Source organism: Grus americana, chromosome 10, assembly GCF_028858705.1.
Source record: "Grus americana isolate bGruAme1 chromosome 10, bGruAme1.mat, whole genome shotgun sequence".
In the NCBI taxonomy this organism is placed as follows: domain Eukaryota; kingdom Metazoa; phylum Chordata; class Aves; order Gruiformes; family Gruidae; genus Grus; species Grus americana.
The window spans coordinates 21,482,982-21,510,159 of NC_072861.1; the positions used below are offsets into that span (position 1 = coordinate 21,482,982).

The 27,178-nt window shown below is 36.1% G+C and overlaps 1 protein-coding gene across 8 annotated transcripts in view; it reads right to left on the bottom strand.

The window, feature by feature from the left end:
* Positions 1-907: 907 nt before the first annotated feature.
* DENND4A (DENN domain containing 4A) overlaps positions 908-27,178 on the bottom strand; it is a 63,501-nt gene continuing 37,230 nt past the window's right edge. For 6 of the 8 annotated variants that reach the window (XM_054836537.1, XM_054836535.1, XM_054836533.1 and 3 more), the window contains 21 exons: positions 26,315-26,533; positions 25,921-26,066; positions 20,822-20,955; positions 19,818-19,953; positions 18,997-19,203; positions 18,763-18,891; positions 18,351-18,495; positions 16,111-16,218; positions 14,390-14,530; positions 12,417-13,510; positions 11,341-11,551; positions 10,114-10,208; positions 8,912-9,087; positions 8,661-8,807; positions 7,983-8,193; positions 7,481-7,735; positions 6,835-6,952; positions 6,664-6,690; positions 5,989-6,151; positions 4,965-5,029; positions 908-4,734 (listed from right to left, as the gene is read on the bottom strand). In XM_054836537.1, the coding sequence (XP_054692512.1) occupies positions 4,598-4,734; positions 4,965-5,029; positions 5,989-6,151; positions 6,664-6,690; positions 6,835-6,952; positions 7,481-7,735; positions 7,983-8,193; positions 8,661-8,807; positions 8,912-9,087; positions 10,114-10,208; positions 11,341-11,551; positions 12,417-13,510; positions 14,390-14,530; positions 16,111-16,218; positions 18,351-18,495; positions 18,763-18,891; positions 18,997-19,203; positions 19,818-19,953; positions 20,822-20,955; positions 25,921-26,066; positions 26,315-26,533 (4,064 nt within the window). In that variant the 3' untranslated portion in view covers positions 908-4,597. Of the gene's footprint in view, positions 4,735-4,964; positions 5,030-5,988; positions 6,152-6,663; positions 6,691-6,834; positions 6,953-7,480; positions 7,736-7,982; positions 8,194-8,660; positions 8,808-8,911; positions 9,088-10,113; positions 10,209-11,340; positions 11,552-12,416; positions 13,511-14,389; positions 14,531-16,110; positions 16,219-18,350; positions 18,496-18,762; positions 18,892-18,996; positions 19,204-19,817; positions 19,954-20,821; positions 20,956-25,920; positions 26,067-26,314; positions 26,534-27,178 lie in introns of those variants that run through there. The other 2 variants (XM_054836538.1, XR_008578588.1) reach the window with 2 other exon arrangements.

The window sequence follows — 27,178 nt, forward strand, 5'->3', positions numbered from 1 at the left end:
GCTCAAATGCACTGAAATCAATGAACTTTACTTCAGTGAGAACAGAATCAGACCTCCATGGCTTGCCATCACAGAACTACTCTGCTTAAAATCCTTGTGTGGACACATTCTGTGTCTCAGAAGTGAGCTCCCTCAAATTGCATGCGAGCAGAGATGAGCACAGCGGTTCCCGAGGTTTGTGCTGCAGCTGGTTTGCCATGACTTCCCCATGCAGAGGTAGTTTTCATCCCTTCAGTGAATGTCACTACATAAAGCATCCACAACCGGTACGCCACAGACCTCCAGGGAAGTGTATGCAGAATAGGTGATGCACTTCAGAGGAAATGCTTTTTGCTGGCCCTCTTAAGACTGCGGGAAATGCAACACTAAGGTTTTCAAGGAAACGGCAAAGCAGAAAGAGTTATTTCTGCATGCAGAACACAGGATTAAAGAGCTGCAGAGGAATCCTCAGAGCTACCCATATGGCTCCTTTTAAATCTGTGTCTGATCTTGCAATACAATCCCTACAATTTACGCTAAGTGCCACCAGTACAAGTGTGATGTCGTATGGATTTACATCTTATGGTAACAAGACTAAACAGATCTGGAGTAAGAATACCCCACTACCACTAATTAAAACCAGGAATCAGAAATACTACAACAAGAAGTTGTTGAACTCCTTGAGTTTTGTTTTCATCCTGACACTAATCTCTGAAATTTACAGATTATTGTATCCAGACCTAATTCTTGGTGTTAGCACTGTCTTCTACATAACCACTACGAAAAAATGCCACTGACATCAACTACCAACAAACCCGAAAGGTCTATTGTTAACAATGCCTCGTGTGAGCAAACACTGTTGTTAAGAGTTGCAGACAGTTCTGTCATTCTAATCCATCTAATAAAATTTTAATGAAAATAACCAGAAAGATTTTAAGCTTTTTATTGACTCACTGTAAAACTTCTTTTTTGGATGAGACAGAAAAAAACCAAACAACTTAACATTGTGAACACTGACTTGCATATTTTAAAGGAACTACAAACCAAAGCAAACATCCAACGTACTGGTTTTTGGTAAATAAAATTTAAACATTACATATTTACAAATCTACAACCATTCATTTAAAAAGTGCTGCTTGCAGACTAACAAAGTACCATTTTTTAAATCCCAGTGAGATAATATCCAGAAATACCCCTTTCTCATTACTATTTGCATCTCCCCTTTGTTATACACAGATTTTACAGGCAGGAATTTTCTCTTTCTTGGGGTACAAATCATTTAATTTGCCAGTGGAAGTCTAATTCATCAGGCTGTGACTGTACCAACAGCAAACCTTCTCATAATGGGAAACAGTTAGCAGTGTCAGAGAAACAGCACAATCTCTATTCACATTTCAGTATTTCATCTCCAATAATTATTCCAGTGGAACCATAAGTAAAGCAAAATATATATTGCACTGCAAATGTAAAACCTTTGTTTAAGGTTTTTGACATAAGCATTATTTAGTACACAAAAGGAGAAAATTCAGTTCATACAAAATTTTAAATTGAAAATATGTCTCAAATATTTTATTTATCCATCTTTGCGGTATTGGAAAATAGACTCAAATTGCTTTTCTAATAAAGGACAGTGAGATTTGAAAATTGTTTCAACATTGAATTGTATGGTGCTTAAAAATTATCCACCTCAGGACCTACATTTTGAACATTATGACTTGAATGAGGAAAACTTCCCACCTAAGATATATCACTATTCCAACTATATTATAGTATTTCTACAGTGGACTGACTTGCAACAGACTTTATAAAACAAGTAAGTATAATGATTTCACTTGATGAACAACTACATGATATAGTAATTTAAAAGCACACCCAAATAAACATCAGCAATCCTTCAGGATTGCCACTCTGAGGATGCAAGAACACGGTAAGATTGTTTGTCTGAAGGATGCATATACAATCCTTTCCACGGTACAGGCTATACTCTTCTGATAACACTGGCAGGACTGTTGATATTCAAATGAAGTGGCAAACTTGTTGGCTTTGTAAGTCTGAAGACAGTTGGAAGTACTTACAACTACGCTGGGACTAGAATGGAGAAAGCAGACCATGTACTACAAGTGTTGCATCTATTCCTGTGCTAGCACACGCAGCTGCAGCGTTAACATCCTAGTAAGTGAGAGGTGGTTAGAGACCAGGCTCAGTCGCTTCTGCCAGACTGAAATAGGAAGTGTGAAGCTTGCTTCATAGCTCAGCACCTCTAACACACCACAGCAGCTCTGGAAAAAGCACTTGCCCTCCTTCATGGCTCGAAGGTCCTATAAAACAGTGGCTGCCCCAAGTGGTAAGTGACATGGGAAACAGAACTGCAAAGAGCTAGGAACACGACCTTCTACACAGCACAATCATGGATGGGTTTATATACACAGCAACTACCGTATGCAACTTTTACTAGGTAATACAGTGTACTTACTGTACGGAGCAGAGTAGACATGCACACTAATAGGTACTTACAATGAATATGTTAAAAAATAACCTGGTGTTTTTCACAATAGTTCCAAGAATGAAGCGGGTATGTATCCACCCTACACTGATACACCGCTTACCGTGTACCTGGGTGAAAAATGTAGCTGTATTTCATGCATGAGGAATACTTTACAAGTGTGGCAGTACAAAAGATAGCATCATAAATTGTTAAAATAAATTAAACGTGAAAAATGTTGGTAAGCGTAGCATTGCTAGCTCCACCCCAGGCTGGTGGGATACTTTCAAAAAGGTCAGCTACATAATTAGCAGCAAATTAGAGAAGAGGTATTACCCAATGAAAGCTGTATCCAACAAGACTGCATCTTGCAATTAGCATCAGCATAGACCTGCAGCTCGACAAATTTTAAATCCTTTCTTCTTAGGGCAGCATCTTCTTACTACTTTAGAGGTCTGGGAGGAGGTTACATAGAACGTCATAGCAGCATTACTTCTCATTTAAGCCTCTAAGAGGCTCACTCTATTTCATGTAATAAAGTAAATGGGAGCTTTAAAGTTTATCTCCTTTCTGCCTAACTAAATATTGCTGTATTATTACACTTGCAAACTAAAGAGATTTTAAAAAAATACCTGCTAGTAGGCAGATCAAAAGATAAAGTCTAATGTAACAGCTGAATATTTAGAAGTATTATAACACCAACAACTAAAAGCAATTAGAATTGGAAAACCATTAAGATTACTTAAAATAAAGCTATTTGTTAAAGCATGGTTTAATTTGTTTAGGGTGTTTTATACAATTCAATGTCTGTTTTCCCACCTCCATACAAGACTTTCGATATTTTCTCTGTAGCCTACCTTCTGGTGACGAGTTGCTGTGTGACTGAGAGCACAGAACATTTTTTTTAGATCTTCAGAACAAGAAAACATGAGTCAAAAGCCATGACTCCACCACAAGGACTGACATAGCATTGTTCTTCACAAAAAATTAAAAAAAAAAAAAATGTTTTGCCTGTGAAATAGAGACCAAACATTCCAAGTACATTTAACTATGCACAATATGCCCCAATAAGTTACATTCCCTATATATTCCCTGTAGCAAGTTTGTTGTATCTACTTTAGTTAAAAGCTTTGGATTAGCATTATGTGTGTGTCACATTTAGTGTGTTTCAAACACATCCACCAAGACTCTGACCACTGCATGTTTATGAAGATCTTCTTGCAGGCTGTCATTTGCTCTGTATTACATCTGTAATGAGGTCACATTAACAAATGCCAACAGCTGAGATGGACTGATTCCATAACATAATCTATAGGACTCTTCAGTATGCTTTCTCTTTACCAGGCAGTGGGGACTGAAGGGAATAGGAGATTTATACAAAAGTGTTTTACAGAGACATCAGTGTGTTCATTAGTAGAGTTTTACAGAAGTTTACTATGCCTTCCTTCTGATTGCTGTGGTAACACATTTTTCCATGTGTGCATGAGAGAAATCCTGTATCTAGAGTACTGTCTAGGTGAAGGTTAACATTTTCTATTCTGCATTAAAAACAAATCACTCTTCAAAAAGTAACTGGACAAGTTACTATAAATAGCAGTGTACTGCAAAAAAAATAAGCACTGTATTGCTTATGCAGCAAGTCCATTTAAAATTCACTCCAGTAATTTAAAAAAATTAAAAAAATATCAACTTACTATAAACAATTTAAAATATGTATAATACAACTTTGTATGCTCTTCATAACATCATGAATATTCTATGTAAACAATAGATTTTGAAGAATTTACTTCGCTCACATTAGTTTCAGTGCATTGTTTCCATCCACCTGTTATTTAATTTTTTTTAAGAAGGGAACCATAATATGTTGTCCCAAGTTAAAGAACTGATTTTGCTTCGAATCTTCCCTTCTACACATTGATTTGCAGAAAGGATAAGGGACAGGGAAATAATATTTGGCCCATTTTTCACTCTGTCCATTTCCACAGCTGTAGAGATGCCTAATTTTTCCAAGGCCTTCTGCCATAGTACATTCGTACGTACGTTCTTGAACACTGAAGACTGAGATGTTCCTTGTGACTGAAGTGGTTATTTTACACAGGTATACATCATAGATAACACCTCTTTATCTAGGTATATTTAAAGATATGGTTCTCCAAAAATCTTTCTGCATTCCATCACTCCGGTACTTGGTGGTCTATCACAATTATGAGTATTCTTCACTTGATTAGCTGTGAGACGATCGTAGGCCATTTTGTACTCTCTGTCAAAAGCATCTGCAGAAATAGAAAAACAACTTCTATATACCGTGCTCAAAACCCCAACCCAAATACCATGACAGCTAGCATATTTATCATCCGAAAATAACTGTGAAGTCCTTTTTATTCAGCACTTACCACAGAGCAGCACGCATCTAATCTACAGATTTTTTTTTGTTTTGGAAGCTGAAAAACTATTTTGCATACATTAATCATCTATGCATATTTGAATCATTTATAAAACTTACCTATATCAATGTTATCTCTTCCTAGAGCAACAAGTGACAGAAATAGTATTTCTCTGTAAAGACTCCTGAAATTGTAAAAAGAAATGTCAATTTATATATTGCAATAATTTACCACAAAACAATCTGTATTAAAAAAAAGATTGAAGCATTTAAAGACAACTTATTTTTAAAAAGTGGCATTTTGAACATAATTCCTGATTGCCACATCCAAAATGTTGCTGTTTCTGACCTCTGGAAAATGCCCCAAACTCCACACACACGGAAGATCACTTGTGGTAGGTCCCTGATGCAACTTCCAGCACGTCAGTGGATGCCTTAAGCGCTCGCAGAGCGAGGAATGCACTGAAGGCATTCAACCAAATTCCACCAAATTTGACAAACAGGTAAGGAGCTTGTTTTTCTGCATTTCTACGTTATTTTGAAAAAGCAGGCAGACAAGCAAACACCCTATCAATGCTCCAGCTATTGAAAAGGCTGCTATATATCTTATAATAAATAAAAATCAGTAAATCTGGGCAAGAAATACAAATTCATAGGAAATAATTTTCACTAATTCCACTGCTAATGGAAAAAATTTTCCTAAGTATGAGACTTGACCTCTCTTCTTAGCTTGCTTTCTGTTCTCCACTGGAAACCTAAAAAAATGCATGCACCCTAGGAACAAGTACAGCTTTTTATTTAAAAAACCCCCACACTACTACATAAATAACATTTAATAACAAAATATACACACATATACACACTCCCTACTTGATTTCTCATCAGAGTTAAGAAAAAGAGGTAGCTGTAAAGAGGAAAGGTAGAGGAAAAAGTGAAAAATAGTTTCTTCAACTTTTTTCTAAAATAAGTTTGTGAAAGTTATCACAAGAAAGAAGAATATTTACCAGACTGAGTGATAAATTTGAGAACACTGCTAAGAAACGGTCTTTTTTTCTTTCAAAAACACACTATGAAGATATAATTCATATTACAATAGCCTTATTGTTGTCCAACCTCGTTCCAGTTAGGCACTTTCATATCCTACCTCTGTCTTTTAATATGTGGCCATTTGTTCAATCTCTCCAATATTTGACTCATTGGTCCATACACATCATTCATCTTAATACTTTTCACCATACTTCTCAAGAGCTCCTGGTTAAAAGAGTCATCATCTTTTTGCAATAAATGGACCATTGGGTACTTCTGAGCTGAAAAACATTAGAGATACTGTAAGAATAAATACATTCTTTGTGTAGCAAGTAGAAAGTTATTAAAAAAAAAGGTGGGAGGCTACACAAACCGTGAAAATGCTGACATATGTAGTGAACAAAGAACAATAAACATCAAGTCAAAATAATCCAAACATAAGGAAACACAAAAAGGGAATAAGAGAAAACAACTGTAATGGGTCATGAGCTACTTTCAGGCCATATGATCCAATGCTGGCAACAAAATTCTAAGTAAGTTCTAAAAATAAGAAAACAAGCTAAGTGGATGAACCCTCAATATAAATTCTGTGTATCACTGAAACATATTCCCTCTTACTCCTCCCTTCCCAATGGAAAAAAAGCCACTGGAGATACTGGTCAATGATTTGAAACAGATGTGCTGGAAAACTGAACTTGTTCAAGCAGTTTATTGCTAAACATACAACCACCCTCCCGCCCTCCCAAAACAAGTCACACAAACTTAGAGTAGCAACACCAAACTTAACACTCACTCTCAAACAAAAGAGTGCGATTTTGACCTGCAAGACAAAAAGCAGTATGATCAAAAATCAGTTATGTATCTTGCATGAACTATCCACAAAGAAATCTTTTCTCAAAACACGTTCTTCAGTTGCTCAAAATGAAAATTGTTCTTTAAAAAAACCACAAGAAACAAAGCTTACTCTGAGCATTCCACAAAATATATAGAGGCTGCCTTGGATCCTGATGCAGTTTCATATTGTCCCATAGCATCTGAATAAGAACATATTTACTGTCCTCTGACATACAGTTTCGTGGAATCTGAACAGGAGAATGTATACATAAAGATATTTTATTACAAAGTCATGATGGAGGACTTCTGTATTTAAAATATATCTTCACATCTATAGGCCTCATGGAAAAGAGTTTTTTAATATTAAAACTACTGTAAAATCAGAGAAAGCCAAATCTGAATAGGATGTCAGTGACATAGCAAATGAGTATTTTGCACACCTTCCCACAGTACTAAAATTGTAACTTCTTCCTCCTTCTACTGCTCAACTAGTCACCAAACTGCAATGAAACCAATTAGAAAAACTTATCTTCTTTGTAACGGAGGATCAGAAATTACAGTGCGACTAGTAAGAGCTAAACGCTTACCCCACACAAGTACTGCTGAGCCCAAGTTCCGGAGTTACACATATTTTCCTTCAGTTGACACATTCTTTAACAAACCAGGACTGGGCCCAGCACATTGTAAGACATAGGAGTGATTGAATTTTCTAATGATTTCCTGCACGGGAAAACAAGTATTCCTCACATGTCAATATTTCCTATCTGATTCCATACCTTGGAGTTTTTATTACAGTGCTCAGAAGAAAGGATTAATCCTGGTAAGTTACTAGGCAAGTCCAAGCGTCTGAAATACCACACCAAATTCCAGAACACAATAGGGTGATGATCTACAAAGTCCGCAACTGTTATTGCATGATCCCCTTCATTTTCAAGCAAACTCTCAAGCTCTTTCCATACTACTAGAGGACTGAGATAAGGAACCGTTATAGGATCAGGACTAGGTAAGCGCCATTCTAGGCCCAAGGAATCCTATGGTAAAAAAGAAAAAATGCCATTAGTTGGAATGTAACTATCTTTACAAAGTCTTATGAATACTTTTGTTACCTATGAGACAAACCAACATCTAAAAGCTACAACTAATATTAGTTTAAATAATAAACCCTAGTATTTATCATAATTTAGGATGGTTAATTCTGTTCTAATTAACACTGTTTCATATTTCTCTAATCTATCACACACTTAAAAAAAAGACATTTAAGGTAGAAAAACTACACACTGTTGGTCCTTGCAAAGTAGCAGGCAGGCTACCAGTAGGAATGATATGGCTGATCTTCTGGTTTTCCTTCTCATCTTCTTCCAACGGACCAAAAGTACTGATACTCCTTGCTACGGGGTGACTTGTACATTCTGACCCAGAGGTATTTTGTCTTCTTCCTGAGGGGATCTGGATACTTCTGGCACAAATATTGTCATGCTGCTTAGATTTGCTAGGGGGAAGGAAAAAACCCCACAGACAAAAGGTTAAGAGTGTCAGTGTTTTGTTTTACTGTGAGTGCTCAAACATGTACACAGACAGACAGAAATAAACTGGAAATAATTGACCTGACACCTCCAATTCTACCTTGTCAGCCACCACACTCATTCATGTTACAGTGCAAGTTGTATTCCCCCTTGCACTGATAATGAACACAAACATCCTAAAAAGAGTTCATAAAATTTTCAGAATTACAGATGCCTACGGGAATTTTTATATTAGGGATGGAATGGTAAGCACCATGCTGAAAAAGCACAATGTGGTCAACTCAGACATAAGGGAGAGGCAGCAAGGAGATCCCCTCTCAAATCAATTTCTCCTCTTCAGAGAGCATCTTATTAAATTTATTTCTATTGATAAGGAATACATGCATATCCATAGAGAACCTGAGTAATTTCTATGCAGAGAATGCAGGTTTACCTATTTGAATTTATATCCTCTTGAACAGACATTAGAGATGTAGCAAGGGCAACAGGAGCTGCAGTGTTACAGGACTTCCCACTCTGATTTGAAAAAAGCGATGGGAACTGCATGTTTTCTGTAGAAGGGCTGGACTTCAGAAAATAACTGCAGGGAAACCAAAAGCTTAATGTTATCTAAAAAAACCAAACAAAACCCACTTCACAATTATGAGCATTCAAAATGGAGGAAAATTCAAATAACATTATTACCGCCCAGGTCGCCGAAGATCTCTGATTTCTATGCTTAAAAAAGGTAGAAATAAATTGCCGCAGAAGGGACACGTGGTATTGAGATTTGAATCATCTGCTGTCCAACCTGCCATGATTTCTTCATCATGAACCAAACAGTCACAAGTTCGGCATCGTGAGCAGCTTGAGATGAGGACCTGCATACAGCAGATAATAGAACTCCGCTATAACACATTCTCAAGACTACTACTCTTTTACAAAGTAGTTAAAACTATAGCCAAAATCTTTGCCCTTTGATGAATACTACTCACTACCTGCAAACAAGTTCAGCCACATATCTGTTCCCAGGCTTTAGGTTGGAACGTTTAAACCCAACCTTACGTATTTCAGAACAACTATTAAATCAAGCTCCATCAGCAGACAGCTGATATGGTAAATGACTAGAATGAGCATTGTCTGAAAAAAATTATTAAATGCAGGTCCTTGTTCCATTGTAGCAAGTAGACTGGGATCTGGAACAATGCTCGTGAAATAAGTATACTTTAGCTAAGCGGGTTAGGTGATCCTTTTATGGCTTACGAGAGTAAGACCAGCCAGATATTCAATAATATTTTTATTAACAATAACATGTCATCTGCAATCTGTTTGCAAACATAATAGTACAGGAATATTTATGCAGCTACATAAATTATTCTTAGAATTTAAACACTCTTCTGTAGTGACTACCAGTGTAACAGAAATGAGGGGGGGAAAAAAAAGATGAAAACGAGCAGTTATTAATCCAAATCTACCAAAACAAATAAAAAGAAAAAAGACCCACCCTAAACCAGTATAATAGTGAAAAGCAAAATGATCTTACTAGAAGCTACAACAAGAAATAGCTAGTTATCAATTCTGTATTTTTAAATGTATAGTCCTATTTAAGACTCAGTATTTTCTCTTTAAACAAGTTTAACTGTGCAAGGGATTTAGATGACTGAATTCAATGGCACCCAATTCTCACAAACTCTTGAGAAATGCAGCTTTAAGGACTAAAAGATGTGACTGCAATAAAGACATTTCTAGAGCAGGATTTCAAGTGAAACCTACTCTGTCACAGAAGCATTTATCTGTCTTTCAGTGGATTAGCTTTAAGCTTTGAACTTTAAGAGATTCAGATAGCATTTATATTTAGAGACATATGCTTTTAGCATATCAATTAAGATCAATAAATCATCCTGTACCTCCATAGCGTAGTTCTGAAACACACTGGTACTACTTGTACTGCAAGAAGATATCAACTCTGATTTGTCAGGTAAAGGGAACTTTGAAAGAGAACCTATCGACAAAAGAAACCCAAAGCATTAGTTATTCAGAATATGCATTTTTAGTTAAACTGTTTTTCTGGTCACAAACAATACCGCAGTTATAAAATGCGTGATGGAATATGCAACAACTCAGATACACTCAGAAAGAAACGTGAAGCTGGAGTGCGAGGCTGCCATCTGCCCAGCACCAACAACGGCAAAAATAAAATCTACCAACATAGAATTTCCATATGTTTAGTTTTCTTCTTTTACAACAGTTGGTAGCTTGGAAACAAGTTTTACAGATGAAGTAATTCATACCCACACTTTCTGTCTGGACAAAAACTAGGGAAGGACAAGAGGTGCTGCCTGTGACTGCAGATATCCCTGACCCTTTTCTTCGCCACACTAAACAAGCCTGGCTCCCCTCAGCCTCAGGATGCCCCAATCCCCTGGCCACGACGGCAGCCTCCACCAACCCTCTCAGTTCCTCCACATCCCACTAACTGGGGAGCCAAATCTGGGCACGCTCTTCTTGGTGCTAAATGGAGGGATCTCAGCAGACTGATCTTCCTTTCACCCTGATTCTGCTTAACACACTGTACTCCATAACGACAGTAGTACAGAAATTGATGCAACAGTCACTACCAATTATCTCATTCTGATTAGGAAAAAACCCAACAAAGTCTGCCTGATAATCAGCTTCAACAGTGGCTTATAGAAAATGGTAACAATTTTCCAAAAAAGATTTTTACTGCTTTTAGAAAACAAAATCAGACTAATAAAGTTACCATTTGAAAGTTTTTATAGATATCTTCTGGAGCTGTACAGCTTCGACAAATAAAGATGATTACACAAATACCAAAGGACCCAAAGGGTCTCGTAGTTGCATAGCTGTAGCATCCAGAAACTTACTCAGGGACAGGATGTTACTGCGCAAGTTATTCCACAAGAAAGAACACCCAAACCAAGGTTCTACAATAAAAATATCCATAGGTATGGGCATGAGGAATAGTTTGCAGGTAGGAAAATAAAAGTTTACTACTTCCACAAAAGGGACTAGTGACTAGGATGATCCCAAACTGAGAATTACGAAAGAACAACTTCTAAAACTGGAATATTTCTGTTCAGCTCGATGAATGCAATGCAAAAGCTGTCTCTTACCACACTGGTCAAATTGTTTGGATGAGCCATCATGGGAAGCTGAGCTTTCTAGGCTTGTCCTGCTGAGGCCAATTCCCTTAATTTCTGATGTGGTATTCTCCTGAGGAGAAGCACTTTCAAAATCATTGCAGACATCTTCATCAGTTAGAGAAGTAGATTCTGAGTCTAGAGCTCCAAGAGATGAAACACTTGCTCGGTCTGAATTTTGATCCTGAGAGAAGAAAAACAAATTCCACTGAGAAAAGGAAAGCAAAGCAAAAATATTTCTGAAAATAAGAAGCAGCCATCTTTGTCTCAGTAAATTGAAGGCGTGAACTTCCCTCCTTGGAAAAATCATTCAGGTCAGATCTGTATTGAGAACCGATGCGAAACAAGGCCCGTTTCACTAAATAGCTACATGAGGATTCTTTTTTAAAGATTCTCCTGATAAAAATATCTAAATGAAAATGTAAACATTTTAATCCTATAACTTGTTTCCCACCATTGCTATAAATGTTACCAGCAGCTGTAAGAATACATCAGGATAGGCAAGGCATCCTTAACACTTTAGTTAGTCTCAGATTGGTTTTAAGCACATTAAGAAAATGCACCACCAGCAAACTGCATCCATTTTCATTCCCAAGGACCAGGAACAAAATGAGTTTGGGTTTGAGTTGGTAGCAGCAAAAATCATTCTAACCAAAAGACCTCAGTTTAAAATTACCTTAAATCACTTTAGTAATCCATACAAGCAGATTTCCCTTTTTTTTTTTTTTTAATAAAAGCAGTGAAGACCTAAAAACGTTATTGTATTTTTTCTTTAGGTGAACAAGGGAAGGCAGAGCAGTCTTCTCTGCCCTGTCAGCACACTATTGTATACATTAAATATACTCTGTTTGATTCAGGACAATAAAATTAGGGTCCTGGCAATTCAAACATGATTAAAACAACTTAATGCACATAGTCTACACCATGATGCATGTCACTCAAATGGAGGATTCATCACAAAGGAGTCAGCGATTAAACCTTTACAAAGCTTCTTCCTTAATTTATAGGAAGTTAGGTTTTGCGGGGGGGAAAAAATGATAAAAATTTACCTTTGAGGATGCAGCATACATTGCAAATTTGGAGTACCACTTGCTAGCTTTCTCTGCAACCCCTTTTCCAGCAGAAAACATGCTGCTTTTTAGAACATCAAACTTAGGTGTTAGCAGCGTATCCAAGTTGAATGATGGTGAAGACACAAGTGTTAATGAACTAGTTGCATCCTGTGGCTGTTCCTTTGCTGGACTGTTTGGGGAATAAGCTGGGGAGGACCAAAGCCTGTCTCTTGACCTTTCTTCGTGTTTCGCGTGATAACTCTTGGATTTGGTAAGACTAGATGGTCTTGGGGAGTTTGGGGGAAGGCTGGACCTCCTACAAGGTTGGATTACTGTTGGGCTTTTTTTATTAGCATTTCTGTCATCATAGGGTTTTTGCAACTCAATGCTTGGGGCACGACTTGACAAAGGGCTGCTCATATTGTTCATGTACATGACTATTTCTTCAGCTAAATCTCGTCTTGCAGATGGAGTAGAAACACTTCTATCATCATCCTCCTCATCATCCTCTTTCTGCTGTTCTGTCTCAGCAACCAGCAGAGACAGTGGATCAAATCCAGTTTCAACATCTGTCTTTTCAACTGGCTTTACTGGAAAACTGCTCTTTCTTTGCAGCCTTCTAGATTTTTCACTGGAGGATTTCAGTGCTGTAGATGTTTCAGGTTCTGCATCCAAGTCTTCCAGATCAAAGATAACAGGAGACTCTGTTTTATCTGTAAAGCTGCAATCAAAAGGTGCGTCTTCATCACTAGATTCTTTCTCCAGGCTTTCTCTCTTAGATCCTAAAGAGGAAGTTCTGATATTAAGAGTTTTTGGCCTTATGCTTTTCTGTAATGCACTAGATAGGATTTTGGCATCAGCTCCTAGTTTTTCAACCATTTCTCCAGGGTTTGCTTCCTGATTTATTCTGTTTATCATCAGTCCCACTAAGCCATCTCCACTTAGATTACGGTTCCTACTTTCCCATGGTATCTCCCTTAAGTCAGGTTCTACTGCGCTTTTATGTCTCTTTCTTAAGGATTTACTTTTTATAACTTCTGCTTCTCTGGCATCCTCAAAAGATGATGTAAACAGCAATCCTACAGAACTCTCTGAAAAACAGATGAAACAAGGTACTTTATTTCTTGCTATGCAAGAAAACTAAAAAAAAATTACAAAAAGAATGCAAATCTCTCATCTTTCAAACAGTTTACAACACAGAGATGGAATTTACTATGTGTTAATGCTAGTGGTTGAAAAGTTGAGTTGACCATGGTCATAACTTTTAGGAAGGGTCAGATGATAAAACATTTAAAAGGGTGTCAAATCATACAACTCAAGAGTACTTTGAGACACCCCATCAAGGAAAGTCTTAGATGTATTTAGTTTAATCTTTTGGAGGCATATTACATTATTAAGAGGTTTGAAAGCTAAAAAAAAGTAACACTTTCTAACCTGATGAATTAGAAAGAGCCAACAAAAGGAGTTTGAGCAGTCTCCGTTGTTTTGCCAGAGCGTAAAGATACAGACTTTAAAGTATGATATTGCAGTATTTCGAAAATAGCTGACAGTGTTATAATAACCAGATTTGACATTACTAAAAGACTTGTGAAAACACCTGAAAGTTTCTTCTAATTATACTGTATAGAAACCTCTTGTCCATCCTGAAGGAATTTATTAGTTGCTGGAGGTTATAATAAAAAACCAGGACCAGGGATTTTGTAAGCGGATGTTAAATATAGCAAAAACCAAACAAAGAAGAAAAAATCTGGAAATGAAGAATACTTGGACACATCTCTGACACAGCATATGCAGACTCTAACCTAAACTCACTCCCACAAATTTCATTGGCCACTGCCATTACACCAACAAAATATTGCAAGTTTTATGGACAAAAGAACTCAGGCACACTATTTAGAACTCTTGTTAGAAATGGAATATATACAGACAAAACTGCACAAGAATCAAAATCTATTTTCTCTTCCACTCACCTGTGCTAGCTTCTGCTATGGTATTGTCAACTGTACCGTTGAGCCGCACTATGCTAGAAGCAGCTTTGGCATTATTCGAGTTCTGGTAATTTAGTTTAGGTAGACAGTCACCACTCCCTTTTGTGCTCTCCACTTCAGACACTGTATATAGAAAAGGACAGAAAGTTCTTTAGAGTCAAAGCAACTTAATTTAAATCTCAAGTTTCCATTACCTATTAAATGCTTTATGCAGGATTAAGCAATAGCATGCTGTGCGTATCCCATGATGCATAGGCTGATATCTACTTGGGCAGAGGTTTTCAAGCTGGAACAACCGAACTCTGGATATTTAATTCCCGACATTACGTTTATAACTGGAAGTACTTTTATAACTGGAAGTTCCATAAGCTTCTGTACACAGAGTACAAGTGGAGACTAAGACCCCCCTTGTTCACTTGCAAAGAATAGGCATAAGAGTATTTCCTCCTGCCTTTGCAAGAGCTCAGGGCCAATGAGCCTGATTTCATACAGATCGCATTACCCCTATGGCCATGACTACACAAGAGAAATGAAGCAAACATGTTGCAGTATTCACCTCTCTTAGATATCAAAGACAAATTCAGTTGTCAGGTGGCTACCCAAAATAGACAATTACTTCTCTAAAGGAATTCAAGCAACTGAATATTCTCAAGTTGTACTCAAAAGTACTAAACATTTTCAACACATAAGATTACTACAGAGCGCCACAAACTTGTCTTAATTATGGCTAAAAAAAGTACAAGCCTTCAGCAGAATTCACATTTTCTGTGTTCTCAAAGGTTTCATTAAACCCAAATAACCTGCCTGCCATCTTACAGGTATGTTCTTATGATCATTGGTAACACCTGCACAGAAATTTTCAAGCAAACTGAAGAAAAAGATACTAATGCTGGAAGGAAGATGGTGGTGAAATGAAAACACTGATGTAACTTTTCTGGTTCCATATTTTCTCATCCTTTTACACCACTTCCACTTGACAAGGGGATAGTTAACTCAAATAGTAGGGGAAAGCACACTGAAAAATTTTAAGAATTATATTATTAGCAGAACATTTATTATGAAGAATATTTTCAATGAATGTATACGGTAATCTGTAGTACTTATACATTTTTACTACACAATCTGATCTTCTATGTGCTTGCAAAAAGTCTACGCTGCTCAACTGCAGTTAAGGGAATCATGAGCAGCAGATATAAAACCTGAAGTAAAAAAAAATAATGGTTTGCAGCAAATCCAAAGCCTTTCTCATTTCTGATACGCTTCCTAAATTTTGAGAATTCCAGGGAACTGAGTAATTTAGACCCATTCTCACAGACCTGCAAAAATTCAGCTGTTCTCCTTTTCTGGGATTTATAAAGAAAACAGACTGGTAGAAAAAGCTTTCCTGTAGGTTATAAGGAGCAATTTAATTTTTTTAAAAGACAAAAAAAGTAAGCTGTAATTATCATCAAGCCTTTATATTGCCATTATCACTTATTTGAAACAGAGGAGGGAAAAGTGAACTGTAATTCTAAAATTTAAACCATTACACATCCAGAAAATTACATTTAGAGAAAGGAACTTAAGGCATGGGCATAAACTAGCATTATCACATACACTCACTGTAAAAAAAAAAAAAAAAAAATCAGCTGCCCCACTTAGCTTTTGCTGAAATCCTTATTTATCCACAATGAACTAGATATCTGTATTCACAAGATACGTACGAGAACTGGAGTCACTCTCTCTCTTGTCCTCTTTTTGTTCTTGTATATCTTGAAGACAAGTTTTCCCATGCCTGGCTTCTTCTTTGAATGATGTGTTATTGCCAACGTCTGAAAGTCCCCCATCACAACAGGGCAATGACAGGAAAAGACGATTATGGTACTTAATAGCGTAACATTGTTAAATAGAATAAATTGAATATCCACAGTAATTCAAAGGCCTCTTATCAAGTACATTCTAATTAGCAGTGAACATTTCACCACAAAAAAGTGAGAGAAATGATTGGCTTACTTTTATGGTATAAACATTGATGCGATGCTACAGGATGAAATTAAAGGGGTAATTTGCAACATTCCTTTTTAAATACTGTACTAAAGCACTGCTTGTCTTTGATTCTGCTGCCTGGTTTATTTGATCAAAATGTCACCTCTTTTCAAGAACTCTAAGAGGCATCTAAATATGGTTTCATTTTAGCATAGTATGTTTCTCAGAGTTAATGCATGTAATTCTCAGGTTTTTACTATAGAAAGTAAAAAAATTGAAACAATGTAGCAGCAACCATGAGTTTATTTGCAAAATAAGATTAAAATAAACATAACCAACACCACCCAAAAAAACCCTGCAAACATTCAAGCCACTATCTGGTCATTCTTAAGACAAAACACTGACTCAAGTGTAACTAATACAGTCTGATTGATTGATTGATTGATTTCAAGAACCAAATTTACTTAACACTATGTGGTTGCTTCTCTTCCAGGTTTTTATAAAGCAAATTAACAAAGCAGATAAAGAGTCTGTTCATTATAAATACTAAGTGAGCACTTCAAGTCACACACATTTTATGTCCTTTGCCCAGGTCAACCTGAAGTCTTCAGCATCTGTAGGAAGTTTACTCTTATGCGGTTCAGGAGATAACAGTAAGCACATGGCCAGGATCAAGAGGGCATAACATGGCTGAAAAGTCAGCTTCCTTCCCTCTTTTCCCTAAAGATGCTGCACTGAATCTCTACACAGAGGGTAAAAACCTTGTGATTGTAAAGATGCTAAAATATTCTGCAGTTTATGGAAAAGTTTTTGGGATTGCCTGAAGACGGAGAATGCATGCTAGCTATGTGTTTTCATGCAAAGAAAGCTCTAAAAATTCAGATTATGCCAAAAGCAAATACCATTAATTATAAAAGTCACAGTTACTTATGCAAGACCTAATCACACTTCCTTAGTTTACATGGTCCGACTTGCGACCAACATTGCTAAGCTTATATAGTGCTTTGCACAGATGCATTTCAAAAAAGTGGTTTATCAGCAAGGTCAGCGTCATGAAGAACAGGCAGAAATAAAGCAAAATTGTTCAAGGTCATCCAGAGGATAGCAACAGAGCCAGAAGTAGGACTGCAGTCTCCTGAGTCTAGGAGAAATACTCTAGCCAGTAGGCCATCATATCTATTTTGTTTGTCAGGGCAAAGATTTATTTGTATATATTTGGAATCATAGAATAGCCCTGGTTGGAAGGGACTTTGAAAGTTGATTCAGATGACCTTCACACATTTAGACAAGTATATTGTAAAGATCTGCCAAGGTCAACTTCAAATAAACTAAGTATATTGCTGGTACTTTAAAATATACTATCTTGCTTTACTAGTAGTAAGTTACAAATACAGTGGAAAGTAGTACCTACAAGAAATACAAACTACAGGTAATCACCAGCATGGTAGTATGGCCATTTGAACATAACGTAAATGGTTACTGGAAAGAAAAGGAAAGAAAACCAAAATTTGCAAGCTCAAATATTGAACTTATATTCTAGGTTAAATAAATATGATCATTTCAGCTGGTAAACAGAACTTGCAAATAATACTCCAAACTCAAGGACTAGTTCTAGTTGCCTTTCAACTAACATCAAAAAAGGGGAAAAACAAAAAAAAAAAAAAGAGGCAAGGCTAGATAGAAGTTCCTGCCAGTTATGAAACTGGATATTGAATAAACTAGGATAATTATCACATGGATTTCAGGTTCAAATTTTGTCTCCATGAAGACCTGATACAATAAATAAAGAGCAGACTATTTGGGATTCAAAGATAAACAAAAACCTAAATCCTTGGTGGTTTGTTTTGGGTTGTTTTTTTTAAATGATGCAATAATTTTTTTCTACCCTCAAACACTTTTATCAAATTCAGAACAGAAAGCTAACCAAAGTAATTTTCTTATCAGCATGAAAATAAAAAAACCAACATGAATACTCTACCAGGAAGAGCTGTATGTGATGTGCTTGCTGGTAGCTTTTTCAATGCTTTTTTAAACTGTGCTATTCCTAAAACAACGTTTCTTATTTTCATCCATAGGAAATAGCCACCTCGATTGCTTGAAGGCCAGGTACTTTCCAAAACAGCCTATTTTGGAAATATCAAAGTCAAATAAAGTCATCCTAAGGAACAGTCTGGTGTGAAATCATTAACTTAATTTCAAATTAGGTTACATTAGCAGTTATGAAGTAGACTTCGGAACCTACAAAAACAAAGACAACACAATTATTCTGTCTTGTATTTTTTCCAGTTACTAGAAGTGACAGAATTACATCTGAACTGCTCCCTTATTTTGTTTGCTTCTATTTGCCTGGATAAAAACGCATATTTCCCCCCCTTTCAAAAAATACTTACCTTATTGTAGTAGCCATAAGTAATGGCATTAGGATCAACACCAGCCTTCTGCATTTCACAAAGCACTCTCACTGCTAGCACAGGCTGACCATACTGTCCACACAGTTGCATGAGTACCCGGTAGCATACCTGAAAATTACACACAGTTGGTATTGTGCTTCTGTAGTCAAACACGTACTCCAGTCAATAAAACCTGTGGGCAATTTCTGGAATTCTGGGGTTGACCTATTTTACCTCATCAGGTGGATCTATTTTTTTGGAATGCATTTTTTGTAGCACATCATATGCAGTTCTCAGAGCCCTCACTTTTGAATGGCACACTTTCACATATGCAGGAAGGCAGATAAACCAAAGACCATAGCAGTGACGTAACAAACATCTGGACCACATCTGGGGTATGGATGAGTACTTCTTAGCAATTTTATGTGCAGATTTAATTTCCTGTAAAGAATCATAAAGATTATTTGTGTATATTTACACACACATTACACAAACCTACACGTTAAAAACAGAACATGTATCATTATACCTAGAGAAACTGCAACATTAATATGAACAATATATTCAATAAAGTGGGAAAGAAAATGAAAGCAGAGTAAGTGATACCAAAACCAGTTGTTGTGCAATATTGCCCTCCTAAAACTTGCATTTCTTGAAACTTTTGTCAATTACTTTTGGTCTACATTTTTAGTAAGAAACATTTGAGAGTTGGAGCCCCTCTTAAGGCTCTGGACAGTGAAAAATCAATCAAAAAGTGCATATGGAAGCCCAACAGTTTATGCTCATGGAGAACAGAGTGAAAAGCACGAAAGGTATAGTGACACCACAGCAAGTGACAGTGTGTGTACAGGCCCCTGTACAATACAGTGAAGGCAAGAAGCACAAATAAACATCTAAAGAACAATTAGCATAGCTACCCTACAGTCACTGTACTGGTAAAGAACCATTAAATTAGGCTGCAGCCACTGCCAGTCAGTCTCTGGCCAAACTCAAGATGAAGGCAGAAAGCTGCCACTTTCCAAAGCGCCTCACACTACAAGAATATCTGCATGTACCTGTTTAGTTCTTCTGAACATCGGTAATGGGCTGTTGGGACTACTGGCTTTTGAGGACAGTTTGTTATTTGGTGCTGTGAGAAATCCTTCAGGTCGCTCAAACAAATCTAGTTTTAATACTGGAAATCCATTGTAGCTGTAAAAGAAATGCGTCACTTAACTCCTGTAAGTCAGTTCCAAAGTAAACACATCACATAATAGCAAATCAATTACACATTTGCACTAGAAGCTATGCAGGAAGCAGAAAAAACAAAATTAAACCTTTAAAGATACTGTTGACAAAGTGGTTTACCAAACCATCTGCATCACTTCTTAAGCCTGCACAGTCTCTTAACATGTTATTTCAGCATAAGCAACTTAAATTGATAAATAAGTATTCTTTCATTGCATTTTCTTATTAATTAATGTGTCAAATGCATTAGTATTGATTCTAGTTAATAAAAAAATAATATCTGTGTGGCTTAGTCCCTAGTCAGCATCAGATGACAGAGGTTTATAAAAATCAATATGAACAATATCAAACTATCTAAAAGATTAAATTAGATTTAAAAATGTTTCTCAGAATTAATAAAGAAACCAATAGAAAAACTCATTTGACATAATTATTAAATTAGTAACACCAGTTTTCAGTGATTCTTTGAAACATACTCTCTCTTTCCAAAGAGTACCTGCAGCTTGTATTATCGGTAGTAGCAGCAGGCCAACAGACTGGGTCCAATAATTTCAATTTTAACCTTAAAACCTGTCAATAGCTAGCACAATGTAATGTGAACATACAGCCAGCTTTATTAAGTATTATTGCTTCTGTGTGTACACACAGAGAAAATCATTAAAATTTCAAAATAGCTGGCACATTAGGCATTTTACACACACGTTTTTACTTGAGCAACATAAAGGGACGCGGCAAATCTGTACTTCGTGGCTATCACAAGAACCTAGAAACTAAACTCTACAAAGGCAGCTGTTCAGATTTTGGCTAGCATCCTACTGTGCCCTCAGGTTACCTGTATTGTAGAGGGTGCTCTTCACCATTTGGCAGATGAGGGATCTCAGGTGGTGTTATGAAAACTGTATGCTCACTTTTGTATGACTCATCCAGCTCTATAAGTCGTGTTTCCCCAGTTTTGTCCATATCTACCTGGAGAAGTTATGTTAAAAGAAAAAGTCGTTACTAGTGTTGTTGTATTTTCTGGCATTAAAGCTATGTGGTCAAGCAGGGTAAAGTCTGTATCAGCATCAAAAGATTGCATCTTAAAAGTAAGGATGCCTTGTGAAGTTATACTAGAATAGTAAGCATTTTTGTAAGCTGTTTTTGTAAACTTTACCCCAACACAATAATCGATGTTTAATGATATACTCTGAATTGACTGGTTTTAGGTAAATATTATAAGTAGTTGTACAAAGAGGCTAATCTGAGTACAATAATTTCTGGAACTATGTTTCCAACTGCAGCAGTAACTTGAATTTTATCTTTAAATATGAAAATAAAAGCTATTTCCCCCCTCTATTTTAACCACTGAAAACAATAACAAACTTTATCCAATCGTCTGATGTATACAGAATCTCCAAACAACACTAGCAATTTCAGTCACTTGCACAGTCATTAAGGTCATGCAGATATTGTGGAAATAAACATGCATTCAAAGAGATAGTGGAATAAAAATGTGTGATCTTCCTAAAATGAAAGGGGGATAGAAGTAACTGTTTTTCTAGAAAACCCCCAAAATCCAGAGTAATCTGAAAGGTGAAGGGTAGCTTCATGATTTTTTTTCTCTTTCAGAAAACTTGACAGTTGTACATTTTAAAAATACAACAAATATTATGTGGTCCTGTCCTCTTATAGCTGAGATAGAAATTCAGTTTACGGATAACAAAAGCAACTTGTAATAATACTATCATTAAGCATAAATTACAGCTGCACATGCTTTGTTTTCAGCTTTGTAACTGACAATTTGACCATAAATCTTTGATTTCCTAGCCTGGCTGTTGCAGAGAGGAGAAATTGCACATCCCAAATTAATGCCCCTGCTTTAAAGACAGCAGCAGAAACATACTCAAATTTCAAAAGCATCAAACTGCAGGATCAAGTAGGAGAAGACTATTCAACAATTTTACTGGAAGAATTTCATTCCATTGCTTAAGACAAAAATAAAGAACCAAAGAAAAACTCAGCCACCCCAAACAAGATTTTGGGAGACTATGAACTGTTTGCCTTTGAGAAAAAGAACAGACAAGCCTTTAACAATATTAAAAGCTTCCTACTGCTACTGTTCGCATTATAGAAACCACTAGGAACAGAGCAAATGTAACATTTATTACTCTCCATCTGAGAGCCTTTACTTGATATTTGTATTGCTTTGTCTCTGATCTTCTGTCACCAATTGTGTCTCCTCCAATAACTCGCAAGCGCTGCTTCTGCTTGCAGGATGAGACGCATCTCCATCTATAAGAGTTGGCACTATCAAAAACTATTTACTTCCTAGAGCACAAAACATGCTTTTTATTCACATATCGATAGTCCCAGTATTCAGGTCAAATACTGTCACAGTTTACATTTATAGCCATTATTTAAATGGTTTATATGGCAACAAAATTACAGCCAAATGGTACATTATTTCAAAGAAATGAATAAGCAACCTGTGGAACCCAAGGATGCATGTTCTTCATGCCTTAAGAGTTTAGAAACAGAGAATTAATGTACAAAAAGAGGCATATTCCACAGTTCTCTCCCTCCAGTGAGGTGGAAATATATCAAGCAGTTTCAGTAGAATTCTTGAATATTTACAATTTGATAAACATACAAAGAGGTGTTCTTAATTACACATTTTACTGCATGAGACAGATGGAAAGCATTAGCAAATGGAACCAGCCAAGTACCAAGAACATATGGCTCCTGAAAAGTAGAAATAAATGAAACCTTACTTGGCAATTTAAATACTTCTTTTAAATACTTCTAAGAATGTAAAATCCCCACAGTTACAAGTTTCACCAGTGAAATACAATAAAGCCAGTAACTTAAATATGTATTGAATTGAGATAATTTTTGAATTCCTGGAAAAAAGAAAACTTGTGAGACAATTACACTGTATCCTTCAGTAGACAAAATGGGTAATCAATTACAATCTCTGCTGCTGCTGTCTAGGATAAAATAACATGTAGAGAAGATTATTCTTTAGCTTAAACTATTCTTACAAATTATTTGAGGCAGGGCTTCGATTATATTTTATAGATAACTAATTTCACAGTACATAACCCAGTGGTTGAACCCGTAAGAAAGTGTTATATCATCTTTCAACCTATGACATCACTTTTATGCATACCCCTTCAGGTTCTGGTTCACCTACTGAAAGACATTAATATAAAAATAAATAGTCACTTTACTGGAATCATTCAAATTTGATATCCGCTCCAAGTAGACCATCTTGGCTACAGCTCTAGTTCACATAGCAGTCCTTGGTATACTTCCATATTTTGACTTTGTATATTTCTGTTAATCATAGTATCAGAAATAAGAGAAATCAAGAAAGAAAAGCAGGAAAGAGAAAGTGAGGCAAATATATCATTGTTCAATGAAATCCTACATGGGAACACACTACCTCATGTCAATGAAAACCTAGTTTCACAGCAATTCTAAAGCCATGGCAAATCTTAAACGCACAGTAATTCCAGTGCCTCAGTTTCCCCACAATTATCACTGGCATAGAAGTAGTTGTCCCATTAGTAAAACTGAATGAAATCCTCACTGACAGAAATACAAGTTGGAGAAGTACAAGTGTTTTTTGTAAAATTTATTCTCAAGGCACTGTCATGAGCATTTTTTTTTATAGTGGAAAGAAGCTGCCCATGGCATCATCTAGCAAAATAACTGGCATTAGAACAGATGAGTCTGTTTCAGCTGTACAAGAGGCTTCTTAACCTTTTAGAAAAGGTGAAAGCTCCAACAGCTCCACAGATAATGTGCAGTCTCACAGTGGCATCACCAAGCTAAGTAATACTTTTTCAGAACAACTGTTTGAATTCCCAGGCAAGATAACTTTAGCTGGGGCGCCAACTTCAGTGCTCTCATAAACCATTCTATAAAATGAAATAAAACAGATAGAATTTGGCACTTACATAGTCATCACATTCTGAATAAAAATCCTATTTAATATTAGTCAGAAGACTAACCTGCAACACAATGGAAGCTAAGCACTGCTCAATAGTGTTTAGTCACTGGGGTATGTATATTCCCGTCTACGAGACCTCCCATTTTTAAACACTGGCATACAGCAAAGCAAACGCTACGTGTCAAAAGCTTTTTAACTGAACAATAGGATAATCAAGTGAACATTACAGAAATGTTTGTAATTAAATCAATTTACAACCCATGAATACCTGCAATTCATGCTGTAAAACTGTGAAGCACACTTGAGAACTACTACTAGTAAAAAATTGACTAGCAAAAGCTATAAAGAACATTAAATACCATTAGACCATGCTCTTCTATTTCTCTCAAACTTATTAACTGCTTTCAGATTTGTTTTCAAAACAACCCCTTTTAGCAATTCTACACTTTCATAGCAGAAATAGCCATAAACAGAAACTGCAAATAGCAGTTTTCATAGTCTTCAGTATTAATTCCTGTGGAACAAACAGCAGGTGACCTACTTTACAGGAAATCCTAGACAACTGTGCATTAGTTAAACATCAGTGTCCCAGAATAGAGTGTTACAGGTAACCAGTAAGATGACAAGTAGGTGTGGATTTCTTATAATATTCATAAAAATGTCTTTCATGTTACAATAGAAGCAAACAGGAATATAAAATTGTGGGTTTCAGTTCAGTTCTGAAAACAAAAACTAATATGAAAAAAATCTCAAGCAGCCTCAAAACACTTTTGTAGGCCCTCTTTGGAAATACAATGAATTTTCAAAAGCTAATATACCTGTACTTTTTAGAAAATTAGTTCTTCACAGTGCTCAACACTATACTAATGTGGACCTTTCTTATAAATGTCTTAGGATTTTTAAAAATCTGAGTGATACTTCCATGGAAGACTAAAAAAGAAATCCACTCTGAACTGGGAAATCCAACATTCTATGAGCTCCAGTCCAGCAGAAGTTCTAAACTTATTTCAAGAAAAACACCCATTGTGATCATGTTGCACTTTCACACTCCTCGTCACATAATCCTTAACAATTGCCTTTCCTTCTTGTTACAAAGAAGAGAACAGCATAGCAACAGGTAGCAAGGTATTCCTTTACTGCAACACAAACACAACAGTAGAGTAACGGAACCTACAAAAAAATGTTAGCTTATGCAAAGCTTGTATGTGACACACCATAATAAATCTTGCTTACTTTAAGAAACCCATATATTTCATATCCATCAATATTTGATAACAAGGTCATTAGAAAATATTCTTAACTAAGAGAAGAGTATCTATACAAGCACTGTATTTAAAATATTTACATAGGCAAGCTGGTTTTGAATTGAGGGAAGCAAGTGACAGCAGTATGAATGAAAGGAGAATTGATAAAGGTTCATTTTAATTATTTACTTTTAGTTCAAGCCTTCTAAAAACTCTCTAAGAGTAACTAGAGAATTACTATTAGAAAGAACTGGCCAGCACGTTGTTTAAAAAAAGGTCAAGGAACCTTCTATTTATAATGATTTAAAAATAGTAAGACTGCCTTATATCTTTTAGTGTGCTGCTTACCAACCCCATGTCTAAATAGCTGCATGAAATATTACACCATCTATAAAAATGCTTGTAGTTTTAGCTAAAGAATCTAACTGTCTGATAAAGAAGCTCAAAGTTGCTACTTTGCAGTCAGAATATTACACTTCGTACTATGGGCCACTATTCCAGAAGCTTACACACATGTGAGAATTAGCACTCCTAATTTGTTCTCACAATATTATAGTTACACTCTCAAAAATTTGAAGTAGAAAATGAAACAAAGCCCAACAAAAAAGGAAAATGGAAGGTTCCAGTGACTAGAAAAAAAAGGAAGAAAAAAAGAAATAAACTTGCTTTTCAAATATATTCTGCTTGTACTATATCAGATAACATAAGCAACACTAGAAGTTAAAAACTATAGGCCTATGAAGACATCCTTACTTTATATACGCAGTCATCAAAAAATGCAAGGCTTGCGTCCTTATCACTGACAAAAGAACACTCTTCAATGAAGCGAATAAACATTTGAGTTTTGGTCATCAGTGTGTAGAACTTCTGATGTGAACGATCTCGACTTTTGAGAAAACCTATAAAGTGAAATCAGAAGCATGTAAGAACGCCTAAAACAAAAAAGCCCTCACTAAAAGTCCATGTACATTCTACTAACAAGCAATAACTTTTCTGTAAGCTTTGCCATTACTATGCAATTTTTTATGCACTTACATTTCTACCATCATTCACAACACTACCACTGCAAGTGTTTTTATTCTTGAAATAAGAGAGAATCTAAAATAATAAATATATATATAAAAACCACAATTTTATTACTCCTCACCTTGTAGTTCAAAGAGAGAACTGGCATCTGTGGCTGTTTCAGAGGGTGCCTCTGTTATGGGCCTGAGATAAGACCTGTAACCTTTTAGTATTGAGGCCATGAAACACAGAAACGCTTCCTGGATCTCCAAATCTAACAGATGCAATTTCTTCCCAGAATTAAAATCATAGTCATTCATTGCCAATTCCATTAATGCATCTTCTCTTGGTCTCTGTTGCACTGTGAACAAACACAACATTAGAACGTTTCACATAACTTTTTTTCCAATATTGGTTAAAAAAAAAAAATCCTCTTTATCCTACTAGATTCACTGATTAGTGAGCTCCATTAAGTTTGGAACAGATTAAAATATATGCAATTAAATTCAATCATGACATGCGACAAAGGATTCTGCTTGACGTTATACAACTAATATATTTCTGGATAATACCAAAAGCAAGATACATTCACCTTTTCAGCACACTAGTTACTACAGCAGAGAGAACCAGTATGGACAGAGCTTAAAAAAAAAACCAACCTCAAAGAAAGCTGTTTATAAAAAAAAATACGTGAAAATTTATAGAAGAGCTGATTAAAGAAGCATATTTTAAGGACAAAATAGATGGGATGTGTGTGTTACTTTTTTTTTTATTACAGTGCCTTTTATTTCAAAGTGTTCCCAAAAAGTAGACTATACATATTAATACCTATATACACAGAAAAACATCACTTGGATGGAAAGTGGAGCCAACAAAACACAACATGATGCAAAACACTGATAAAGAGAGAAAGCAGGCATTTTTTAAAAGATCTAGCTAAATCCCTATTCTTAAAGTAGATACTTGCATCAACATTTGAAAGCCATCAGAACTATGGCTAAGACTT